At 37.4% G+C, this 13,092-nt stretch overlaps 1 protein-coding gene across 1 annotated transcript in view; it reads left to right on the top strand.

Moving 5' to 3' along the window:
* WDR27 (WD repeat domain 27) overlaps positions 1-13,092 on the top strand; it is a 130,403-nt gene that overhangs the window by 69,371 nt on the left and 47,940 nt on the right. Inside the window, exon 23 of the mRNA XM_027777499.2 lies at positions 1,365-1,463. Within this exon, the coding sequence (XP_027633300.2) occupies positions 1,365-1,463 (99 nt within the window). The remainder of the gene's footprint in view (positions 1-1,364; positions 1,464-13,092) is intronic.

Genomic DNA, 13,092 nt, shown 5'->3' with positions numbered 1-13,092 from the left:
CTGAGTGAGGCATTAAGTGTTTTTTCTGGACCTGCACTGGTCCATGAATCTGTCCATAAATTGGGAAGACTGTCAGATAAGCAAGTTTTCAGGACATACATTTTGCAGCAGTTTGCCATCTGCTAGGGGAAGAAGCTCAGCTGCCTTGGGCCTGAATGATTAAACTAAGTTTAGAGTACTATCAACAAAACACTTAAGTCACAGAGTAATACTTTGTTGTAGTAGTGTCCATGCACAATTGGTTTAGTTTATGTTAGGCTTTGCTCTGAATTCCATGTTCATAAGTTCAAACTGTGAAGTTTGGCTTATTGTCTTTGACTATTCTTTGCATGCTTTACAATTTATTCTTTCTTTTGAGATACACATTTTATTTATAATGTATCAAATAAGTCTGCATATTTTCTGCATGTTATGTGTCTTATTTTATATGCCTTGTGTGTGCATACTGTCTGACTTATCCTGCAAATAATTGCTATTTTTACTAGATAAGGCACAATCTAAACCAATCCTATATGCCTGCATGTGACACTCACAAGTGTTTCTGGAGGACTGTATACTACAGGATTTATTATAAAACATTTTCTGTTTTGTTTATGTAAGATAATGCTTATTTAATATCACAACCCAACCATTTTAATAGTATCAGTATGTCTGTGACTTTCACTGAAATTTGAATTGGTTTCTTAATGCAGTTTTGCATTGGCACTTTTTCATTATTTGAGGCTGTACCAATAAAAATATAATTATTTTGCTACTAAATTTAATTTATTCCTTGTAAAGCACTTTTCCCTTTTTCCTTTAAGAAGCAAAGTCAGGCAGTATGCTTTTTGTCGTTGATACCCACATCATCCATAATATTGATTTGTCACTGAATTCTATGCTGTTCATGTAAAAACTGCAAAGACCTACATTTTTTTCTGTTTACTGTAAAATTTTTGTTTAATGTAGCGACAAACACAAGAGTTTTCAAATCTGGAAATGAAGGTTTTGGATTCTACATATTTCTACTTGGAAGAAAGGGTTTAAATTCTAAAGAACACCCTTTAAAATATATCATAAAAGGGTCATTTTTTTACCTGACTACTTGAAATATACCTAATGGCTTTTTATTTAAGAAGAAAAGATTGCACTACTCTTTCTAAATATCTTTTTTAAAATTTGAGTTAACTTAAGCATTTGTTAAATTATCCTGAATTACAGAAATCAATTCTGAGATGTTGATGACTTTTATATCTGTTTAGCTATTATAAAAGTTTTCTAACTTTTTTGTAGGCTGAATCTTCAGTCTTCCTATACTGTAACTTAGTGCTTCTAGAATGTGAGATAATTCTTTAAGGTGAAAATATAATCTCATTGTTTTTTAGGCTTACATATATGAAATGCATTCAAGCACTTTTTCACATAAACTGAAGGGGCACACAGAATCTGTCACCGATGTGACCTTTAGTCCCTTATCTCCGCAGGTAAGTCATTGGGTTTTTTACACTCTATAATTATATGTAAAATCTTCATTACAAATGTACTCTTTACTACTCTTTAATGTACCTGCCAATATGCTGTGCAGCTGTAAAGTTGGTCATCTACCACCAACTACAGTGTGGCTATTGTGTCAATTATAAACTCATGCAAAATGCTGCATGCTAGAGACAAATGCTCTGACTAACTGCCTACGAAGAAGAGTTCTGGCATGAGAACTTCCCAGTAAAGGTACATCCACCTCAAATTAGCAGAGTAGACTACTAATTCAGAGAATTTAAGAGAAGTAAGTAGGGGCAGGGAAATGGCAAGGGGCTCAGGCTTGCTGTAGTTATTCAGAGGCCTGAAAGATTTAAAAAAACAATGTTATTTTAAATGTGCTGTGTCAGAATAAATGGTGAAATAAATTTATCACAATGTTTTGAAAAGCTGTTACTGCTGTGTTTTGAGCCTTTCAGTTATCTATGTGTAAAAAGTACTCCAAAGAAGTCAGGCATTAGGCAATGACAGTTCCTATTTTTTTTACTGATTGTTAATATTATGCTGTGTTAACAGCATTATATTTTAGTGTAATGGTTTAATTATAGAGCAGCAATGTATACACAGGAGTCTGTTTCCTAAGTTTTATCTTGAAACCAGAGCTTCCCTACAGTTTGTCATGTGAATTCTTTGTATATTGTTTTGAATCCTATAGACTTACCTTTTTTGTTTTCATGTATTGAAACTGCATTGAGGCGTTCTGCTTTCTACACTTCTTACTTTAAAGGGACAACAATGGTCACTAGATATGAAAAAGAGTGTACAGTAGCTGCTCTTTACTTCACTGCCTCCTCAACACTGGCTGTACTTGCTACTATTAAAAACTATTTATGGATTAAGTATATTTTTTTAACGTGTGGGAATATTGTCACATTTACATATATCCTTCCGTTTGTGAACAAAGATGCTAGCATTGCTGTGATTTTAGGATGTCTGGAAATTTTATTTCTTGTGTATATGTTGTATATTGCTATCTTGTGGTGAACATTATGTGTTTCTGCTCTTTGGGTTAAAAAATGCTAAATTCAACCAAATGGTATAGTTTATTAAATTTTGCACCCAGATTAAGAATAGTTTCAGGTTTAGCACTGAACACATTTCTGCAAAAAAGATGTTATATACTGAAGAATAGAGCTGACTGTAGTCTTTCAGCATCCTGATCTGTGGTCCAGCTGTTGGAATACATTTTGGTGGAAAATGTCTTATTAAGAGTTTAACTGTTAAAAGTCTAGAGGCTCAGTTGCAATAATATTATGAATCAAGACTTTGAAGAAACTAAATTCAGGCAAATCAGTTATTGATCAGGGGGTCGTAGTCTGTAAATAGTGTACAATAAACATCCACAGCCATGTGGATTCAAGCAGGACTGGTATAACTCTGAAAGTTGCCTTGGGGCACAAAGCCTTTAATACCAAACTTTATGAAGCATCACACAGTCAATTTAGTATTATGGTTAAAACTCAAATCTGAACTTCAAGAACCAGGCCCCCTTTTCTTGAAGAGCTCTTTCCTGAGAAGCAAAAGCTGTGGATTTGAACCAGCTGACAAATGTCTACATAGATATAGTTCTGGGGCAACATTTTGAACTTAGTGTCATCAGGAACACTTTATTAAAAAGCAAGGAATGTGCAGAAACTGCTCCTTTGAAGGATTACAGTTGAAATGTGAATTCTGTTAACCAAGTCATTCTGTATAATAGGCACTCCAAAATGCTTTCTAAATAAGTGTTTTTTGGGGGAGCTGCAGAACCAAATAAAACCCCCACAAAACCAAAAAATCACTTGGGCTTTCCAATACAGGATTTAGCATGGTTACATTCAAAGGCATTAGGAGAAGTTAAGAAATGCAATAGTAAGCTTGTAAAGTGGAAAAGGAGAAAACCACAAATGAATCAGAAAAGAATAATCCCATGCCTTGAAAGAAAGACTTTTTATTAGGCAGCCAGAGTTTCCAACACTGGAAGATTTTTATACCTACTGCTACCACTAGTTAGGGATTTTAAATTGATGCTATTCTTGTTTCATCCAAAGTCTGAATTAATAGAGTTAGGAATTATACTGGTTTCTGAATAACCTCTGCACAAAGCCCCATTGCATTCAAAGGGAAATGCTGGCAGGGGAAGGAGTAAAGGGTGAAAAAAGGGAAGTGGCTGATGAGTGAATTCAAACATTATTGCTAAGCTTTCTGCCATGGAAAGATCCAGCCAAGGGTGAAGTGTGCTGGCAGCACTCCAGTTCAGGGGTTGCTTGCCCAGCACCTGTCCATGAGGTAGTTTGTTCCAACCATTATTATAACTCTACCTGCATCAACGATCTTCCAGAAAAGAGGGGACATCCCCTCACCCCCCCCAATGGGTATAATAGTGGGGTTTTTTTTGCTGATGAGTCATTGTTTCTTTTGTCATATGGTACTCTGGAATGATTTATGAAATGGTTGCTACGAAAGCCTGAGAAGAGAAATAAGATAGAAGCTTTGCATTTATTTTAGGTTTATGTTCAAGATGATTTCTCAGGTTTAGCTTCTCATTGTCACTTCTTGTTTTTACTCATTGTTCAGAACTTATGTACGGAAAAGTGTTTATCTTACCAAAAATATCAACCAAATTTCAAACTATTTTAGGCAATATACATTAAAGGATATCATAGTGTTTAACACAATTGAGCCAATCTAAGTTAAAACAGGGTGGGGGTCTTGTCTTCCAAATATGGGAACAATAAGTCATCTCTCTATGAAATGTTTTTGAAGCAGGATAAAACCAAATGGGGACACTATCGTCATCTGCTTTTTGGTGGCTTCTGTGTAGCTGAGCGTTGGCTTCATCTTTGAACAAGCTGTGTGAACGCTGTGTGGCAACACCATCCAAGTACACTCTACCATATTATTGTCCTAATATTGTTGCTTTAGAAAAGAAAAAAAAAAAAAAAAAGGTCCAAGCTCTGAGCCAATAGACTGTGCTGTTAGTTATTTTTTCATGACAGAATCATGACGTTAAAATCAGTATGTATTCCTACCAATCTACTTACATACTGAGACACAGCAGAGAGATAGCTGAAAGAAAAAAAAAATCCCACCCCAAACTACACTTTGATAGAACAAGCCCTGAGCAACCTGAACTGAATTCAGTGTTGACCATATTTTCAGTAGAGGTCGGATGAGATAATTTCTTTAAGTCCTCAGAAGGCAACCTGTCTGAAGTATACAGATATTTAGACACATGCTCAATAAGTCAATGTAGGGCATTTGATGAAAAATAATCAAAAATATAATTTGTGTTGGATTACATATGGCAAGTCTGTTCCATTCTCTTTGTCTATAGATTTAAAGCAAGTAAATACATGACAGTTTGATGTGACCTCTGAACTGATATACTGGGAGATAACTTCAAGGGAGAAAAACCACAAAACAAAACTAGACTATAATGGAAAAAGTCCCCAGCAATCTGGTTTGGGTTCAGTGTTGACTTTACTTTGAGTAGGTCAGATGATAAGATTTCTTGAAGTTCCTGTAAATTGAATATTCTCTGATTTTGTGATAGCCCACATACTCGAGAAATCTCTTGTCATTGAAGGCATGGCAATTTAAAATTGTCATGTAGAAGACATTAAAATCTTTTGATTACCACGTAAGTTCAACTTGTGACCTGTTTATCAGTAAAATATGTAATTTACATGCATGGAAGGTATTAAATCAAATTGTTACTCAATAGAATTTTTTTTCCATTAATTTGTAGGTCTTATTTTATGTTTAGAAGTATAGCTATATGTCAAATAACATCACTTTCAGGTATTGTGGCATGTTTAGGTTAGATAATTGCTGACCGTAAGTGCATTTCTTGGCAGCTGGAGAAAGTTAAATGAATAGTAGAGATCTGGAAATCTCTTTCACAGCTAAATTTGCATGGGAGTCACTGAAAATTTCATATTGATTTTATGTTGACCTGCTTGAAGGGAGAGGAGACATGTTTAATGTTCCCAGTAAGGGTGTTTGTTTGTAGGTCTCTCCGACAGTAATACAATTTAAAACTAAACCCACCACTTTATTGAGAATTGGCTACAGGTGGTTTTGGATCTGTCTGAAAATAGGAGTTACCAGCTTTTACTAGCTGCTGACAAAGTGTACTTCTCCTGGTGGTCACATCTGGTGATTTTACTTTAGAATAACTTGTATGAAAATTCCATTCTTTTGCAATTTTGATTCACCATTGATGGTTCACTTAATCATAATTTTTTTTACAATGGAGGTAGCTTTTGTAGTGATACAGAAAATTCTTTTTCAGACTTTAATTCGCTGAGCTTTGAGTATTGAATTAGTTGTCTCATTCTTATGTAGGGTGCACTTTTTTCTCCCAGTATTATATTCTTCCATAGGACTCAGGACTGTCTTTTCCTCTTTGTGAATTTAAAACTTGTGACCAGCTTGACCCCTAATATGACCTCACTAAAGTCAGGAAACCTCTTTCACATGGTTATTTTGACCCTACCGTTTGGCCCAGTCAATCCCAATTACTCCCTCTCGTAATCCGCAAATGTATCAAAACTAAATGTAAATGGAATTTTGTGATGTTTTTTTCTCCTGTAATTTTATCTCTGAGAGGAATAAGCAGCCAGCTGTCAGCTTTTCTGATCTTCTATTCCAGGAGAACAAAACCAAAATCTAGAAAATTCTGAAAAATTTAGGTTTTCTTGTGCTTTTCTGAATGTATTTTACAATTTTAATTTCTGCTGGAAGACTAGAGTAACTTGCAAAAATCAGGCTTTAAAAAGTTTTCTACAGACATTTGTTGAAAAAGCATTTGGTAGAACGCTTTATCTTATTTGTGGCCCTTGAATGTGACAGTTTTTACACTCATGAAAGAAGTAGAAGCAGAAGATGGAAAGTAAGTTAGCCTGGATATCTAGGGGGAAGATGTATTCATGTCAGAAAAACTTCAGAGGGAGTGTGATTGCTCTCATAATGAGCAAAGAAGCAGCAATGAAAAGGCTTGAGAAGGAGCTGTGAGTCAAGCGCTCGGGACATTTATTTTCAGGGCAGATAGCTCACTTAAATCTGGCAGCTTAGTAGCAGCCAATGGATGGAGATCCTCTTGTACTGTATGAGATAATAAGCCAAATCCATGAAGGCTTGAATTGGTTTACTGAAGCCTCCAAAAGCTAAACACTGAGACTAAGGATGTAAGTGTATTTGTGGAAAAGGATACCTGGTAAAAATCTGAAGATGGATTATTTTCTTTTGGATTTTAATTAGCTTCAGAAGGAACAGGGTTTTGCAAATAGGTTACTATTCATCTCAAAAGAGGCACTTTGCTGTAAGTGTAAGAAATTCACAGATTTTCCCGAGCTGACCTGAATACGCCTCTACTATGCATATAAAACAATTAGTTAATTTGCTTATAAAATAGAATTCTCTAAATACAGTAATGTCCTGCTTAGAAATTATTGATAAAGGAGAAGAAGAGGCATGCTTTTTTTGAGCAGAAATGGATTACTGAATTGTTAATTATTCTTTAATACAAGAATTCCCAAACCCACTTGCTCTACTGTAGACGTCTTTTTTGCCATAGGCCTTTCTACTGTAGAGGGCTTCAAGCATCTGCTGTGCTGTGCTGCTTTCTTAGTTTGTACCCATATGCCATTGTAAATGTTAAACAAAACCTGTTTGCAACCGTAGCCGTCTAAGCTAGCATATTTTACATCATTCTTTTGATGAGCTGGCTAAATTGCAGTCGGTCAGCTGGCTTGGCTGAGGACCTTCCAATGCAGTGTGATTTAAAATTAGGTGACAAATCAGAGAAAACTGAGAGAGAGAGACTATTTAATGTTTTTTCCAGCATGTCCAGATGTGTCTTAATATCAAGTTTTCAACTCTTCACTCAGTTCACAGACCTGTTCTCTTTCTACATGCTACTTCAAGCTGCTGAGGAAGAAATTTCATTAGTTGTCTTTATGATCAGTAGTGTGCAGTAATGCAGGCTTTGTATGAAGACTGTCTTTGCCAAACACTGTACTGCAGTTTGTGTATGGTGAGAAGTTATTTCCTTTACTCACATCTAGCTAAAGACGACAGCTGCATTGAAAAGAAAAAAAGAAAAAAAAGCCTGCTGCTGAGTTCATATACCTGCTTTCTGAGATCATATTTCTCTCCTTGTCTTCTCCCTGAACTGTTAGCCAAGTCTGTGAACTCATATTTGTGTAATCTCAGAGAATTGAATGAGGATTTGGAGTGGATATCTCTTAAATTTAATGAACATATCAATTCAATTTTTCTATCCAATTTACTGAAATAACAGTCTGAATAAATTTTATTAACTTTTTATTTTCATTCACCATCATGTTCAATATCCCTCTTCTTTTATCCTCAAATGTACAGCTTTAATATCTTGGTATTAATTGAAAAAAAAAAAAGATCAGGATAGCAGTTACTACAATGTATCTTAACTCTCACGGGCTAAAGGCTGTTCCAGCCAGATCAATTTGTAAGCGGTTCCAAGACATACGTGTAAAGTAGTCCAAGGCGGCTGCGTGTGCCCTTTATTATGCTTACAAGACTCTGAGACTTATTAGAGGGGGAAGTTGTATTCACTGGGACAAACACTGGGGTAAAAAGATCTCTGCAAATGGCAACAGCACCCTGAGTGCTGTTGAGCAAATCATTGTGAAAGTGAGTGAGACTTCTGGGGTGTTTTATGTAAGGCAGTGCTTTTTAAAAAAATATAATTGCAATCATTAACTGATGCAGCTGTGTAGTTTACAAGCCCATAACTTCTTAATAATATGTAAGATAGTCTTCAGATTTAGAGAATTGCATAACCATTCAACTTTCAACAGTTAATTGGATTTAGAAATTCAGCCAAAGCACAGAAGTACAGCTTGTCTTTTGTCCTGAATTTAGTTCTAGTCTAAGTGTCTTGGGGGTAAAAAGAGGCTTCATCTTTACCCGCTTCTAGGAGATTTTCAAAGCGGACTTGGTTTCTTACAGGGTCTAGTTTGACCACTGCCTTTAACTCACTAGTTAATCTTGCAAATCTTGGCCCTTGTCTTTTTAAAAACTGCTTTGGTGGAAAAGAATGTAGAGCCTTGGGTTGTACCACGCTCCTGCTATGAGGGTGGTCGGTCGAGCCTGTGGACAGCCTTTTAGCGTGACACAACAGATAGTCCTACTGGGATTATTCCAGTCCCTGAGAATTCAGCCGTCACTGCACGTGTATATACCTGCTTATAGGGGAAAGACCACTTCTTTTGCTGTTTCTAACGAAACCCAGTAATGCTGTGTGCCAATTAATATAGATGTTGATGTTGTAGAAAAATGTGTTTATACCAAATAAGTTCTTGTAAGTACATATGAAAACTCTGAGGAAGGATGGCAGATTTTGAAAAAGCCTTCTGTAAGCTAGAAAGGACAATATAATTCAGTTTAATCATGGGGTACTCCAGTCATTCTAAGTGTGTTGCCAGCAAACAACAGCTGTACACCACGTGATTTTAGATAAATACATTTGTAGCGGCAAGCTTTTTGATTCATAGTGCATTTTTCACAAAATCTGCTGTGCTTCTTAGATGTGTGGATACTTTATTGAATGGCACTACTAGGTTGAGAGAAGTGGTACTGGACAGTTGGTTGCTCAGTTGTTCAATGTGAATGTTGTTTACAAACTATCTAGACAGGGAGGGAGGGCGTCCCTTGTGGTCTGGAAAGAGGCAGGATTGGCTGGGAGTCCCAAGGAAAGGCACTAGCTGTAGTCATAGGGAGAACAGACAGCTTCCTGGAAACCATCAGATAGAAAATGAGAGTGAAGAGGGAATGGGGGACACTAACTGCAAGAACTGGAGGGAAAGAACATACATGTGGAAAGAAGTGGTGATATTGACAGATGAAGAGAGTGCCTAGAAGGGAGGGAATGAAAGCCCTGCAGAGAGAAGTAAGCGAAGATAGCTGCAAGGTTAAGAATTATAATTTCTGCACTTTTAGTTAAGCATCTTTTTCTAAAAAGATAGCAAAAGTGAGATGTCCAAGGCCTGGTTTTCAGAGTTGCTGAGAACCAGAAGTTGTTTTTGACTTAACAGTTCTGAAAATCAGTATGCTCAATGCCTCAGGAAAAAACTGCTTTTCAAAGGATAGGAAGAGAAGCTGCCAGATAAAATAAACCTTTCTTGCTCCCTTCACACACTATGCAACTGTCCTCCAGGAACCAGTAATACAATATTGAAAGGAATAAGGAAATGAGCATCTACTTTTCATGCTCCATGGAGGGGCATGTAGAAAAACATTTTGTGAAATGTACTTCATACTTTGAATACAGTCTCCTCCTCTGTCCTGAGAAGCTGAAGTGAGGAAGCTTTGCCAAACAGGAAGAACTAAAGGACTAATCATTAGGAGTTTGTTCAGCTGTGATTCTTGTATAGAAGTAGGAATTAGAATTTAGTTATCTTACATAGCATTCTAGGAAGACGTTCTTAAAGTGTCTCATTTCTTTCCATTTGAAGAGTATTGATATCATGCATTTCTCTTACTCAGTCAATAATATTCATAGAATGCAGCTGAACATTTGCTTACTAGAAAAAATTCTGGGGAAGACTTCAGTTTTAAAATTTCTGGTCTTTCATGCAGAACAGGTACAAAGCTTCTTCCCCCACTTCAATTAAAGTTCAAGCATTTGCATTCCAGATAGATTCTCAGTTCTTACACAGTCTTCAAGAAACTTAGGGCCAAATCAAGTGGCACTTATGATACAAATGTATAGAGGATGTAAAACAAAGCAGAGTTTAGTCATTAAACATACAATTAGACAAAATACAAGGAAAATGAAATATGGAATAAACAGCAATCTAAATGAGCATTTGGAAAAAGGAAAGCTAAGTCTTGGCTAACAGATTAAATACGAAAAGAAAAACAGACACAACTTCTGTCTCAAATTAAAATAGCAACATAAAATGATTCCAGCTGTCCGATGGAGTACGATATAGCCACACCAAACATTTTGGCCCAGCTCCTGGCTGTATCTGAACTGTGTACAGCATAGTGTGCGGAAGGCGGGAAGCAGAAATTCTTTAAAGCTACCTTTTGTGACTCTTCTCTTGCAGCCCACTGCATAAAGTACAGCAGGCTTAGAAGTGCTGGTTCTGCACTCCATAACAAGTTTTTCTGTGAGCTGAAATGGCAGCTGGGGGGACTCCTGCTTTGCCTTCTTCCTTTCAGGCCTACAGGGTGTGCTGGATATAAGGCAGGGAAGAGTAGATGCTGATAAGGGGATCCCGTGACTCTTTTTCTTATCCTATAGAAATATTCAACAGCTGGAATTACCATTGTTTCTAGCCGCTGTGTTTCTGAAGAGGGTATTTGAGATGTTTAACATTTATGGTAATTTATGCATTAAAATGCTGCCATTGTAATCTGAGTGGATTGGTTCCTCTATGCATCTATTATGAAGCTCAGTAAGGAGAAGGGCCGGATCCTGCACTTGGGTAACAACAACCCTATGCGATGTTACAGGTTTGGGGAAGAGCAGCTGGAAAGCTGCCTGGTGGGAAAGGGCCTGGGGGTGTTGGCTGATGGCTGGCTGAACATGAGCCAGCTGTGTGCCCAGGTGGCCAAGAAGGCCAACAGCATCCTGGCTTGTGTCCAAAACAGTGTGGCCGGTAGGACCAGGGTAGTGACCATCCCCCTGTGCTTGGCACTGGTGAGGCTGCACTTTGAATACTGGGTTCAGGTTTGGGCCCGTCCCTTCAAGGGCGATGCAGAGGTGCTAGTCTGTCCTAAGCAGGGCAACAAGGCTGGGGAAGGGGCTGGAGCACAAGTCTTATGAGGAGCATCTGAGGGAACTGGAGGGGAGGACACCTGGGGGGATCTTATTGCTCTCTACAGCTACCTGAAAGGAGGCTATAGGCAGGTGGGGGCTGGTCTCTTCTTCCAGATAACAAGTGATAGGAGAAAAGGAAATGGGCTCAAGTTGCACACGGGGAGGTTCAGATTGGATATTAGGAAAAAATTTCTTCACTGAAAAAATGGGAACAGGCTGCCCAGGGAGGTGGTGGAATCTCTGTCCCTGGAGGCGTTTAAAAAACGTGTAGATGCAGTGCTTAGGGACATGGTTTAGTGGTGGACTTGACAGTCCTGGGTTAATGGTTGGACTTGATGATCTCAGAGGCCTTTTCCAACCTAAATGATTCTATGATTCGATGCTCTTTTATAATTCAGCCAAAGTATTTCTATTTTGTCTGGAATATCATAGTAGCTGAGACACTCTGTGATGTGTTTTTTAGAGTATTGTAGCTATAGTCTATCCAGTTAGTTGCTTACTCATTTAAGACCCATTCTTGAAAGAAATAGATCATTTTCCCACTGACACACCACACCATGCACCCGCATCTGGGACTTATTCCAACATTTATGACTTTCATTTCAGCTCCTCTGCTAAGAACATCTGGAGAGAGTCACACTGACTCTCCTACTGTCCTTTTTGTCTCTGACCAGGTAGTTAGTGACCTATACTGTGCACTGAAGAGAGAAGTTAGGTCTGGAGAAAGAGAAATGACAAAGCTGCAGATTATCTTTTGAAATGTCACCTCGGTATGTGTACTATTCTTTAACCTGAATGCAGGTGAACCACTTTTTAACTCAAGATAAGGACTCAGAAGAAGGATTAGCAGAGGATGATGGCAATAGCATGAAATTCTATCCAACTGATATCAGTGGCTTTAGTAATTTTACTTCTGTTTTCCCAGAGAAGTAAAACAAAACATTGGTTCATTGCCTGTTATTACTGGAATCAGGGAGAGAGTGGAAGAAAAAATGATGAGGGAATTACTTGAGACAAAATGCACATTTTGGATTCTTTCTAAGGCAGATTGATATTAAATTAGATAACGTTTTATTTGATTTTATTAAGGTCTCAGGAAAGTGTCCATTATTTATCTTATTATAAGGTTCTCATTTTATCCTGTCATATACCATAACAAAATATGAAACCTTTTTGCTTAGTTGACACCTGGCATGCAATAATCTAAGATGTGATCTTAAAGTTAAAAATGTGTTGTAAAAGAAACTTGAATCATCAAGAGCTGCTCCCTATAGTTGATTGTTGTTCTTTTGCAATTTCCTGGTGTTCCTACTCGTTTATTAATTACCCTCCAACATATTACAGAACATTTAATTAAGAGAAGGAGAAAACCACTAACAACATAGTCTGTGTTTTAAAAAGGATAGGATATAAAGTTGGATAGTTGTATCCTTACATCTTTATCCTTACACTGTTGAGGCAAAGGTAGAGAAAACAGACCCTTTTAATTTATGTTAATAGCTTTCTGTATGACATCGGGTTTTGTTTTTACGGTTTCCTCCAGTTATTTGTAGTTATTTACATGAATTGTGTCACTGAGATCAGTGAAACTACTGCTTTGAGCAACAGTCTTCTCTTACCCACTGAGCTGGTAGTGTGCCTTTCACTATTTGGTTATATACCTTTGGAGGGGAAGTACCTTCCACGTGTTCCAGATGATCTCTCAAAGATATCCAAAAATAGTACTCTAGATGTTCAACCTGAAACCTATAGTCATATTACATCTTAGTAACTGTATGTGTGTC

Source organism: Falco peregrinus, chromosome 7 (assembly GCF_023634155.1).
Source record: "Falco peregrinus isolate bFalPer1 chromosome 7, bFalPer1.pri, whole genome shotgun sequence".
In the NCBI taxonomy this organism is placed as follows: domain Eukaryota; kingdom Metazoa; phylum Chordata; class Aves; order Falconiformes; family Falconidae; genus Falco; species Falco peregrinus.
Note: the sequence above shows the minus strand (reverse complement) of the source record. Positions and strands in the feature narration are given on the sequence as shown.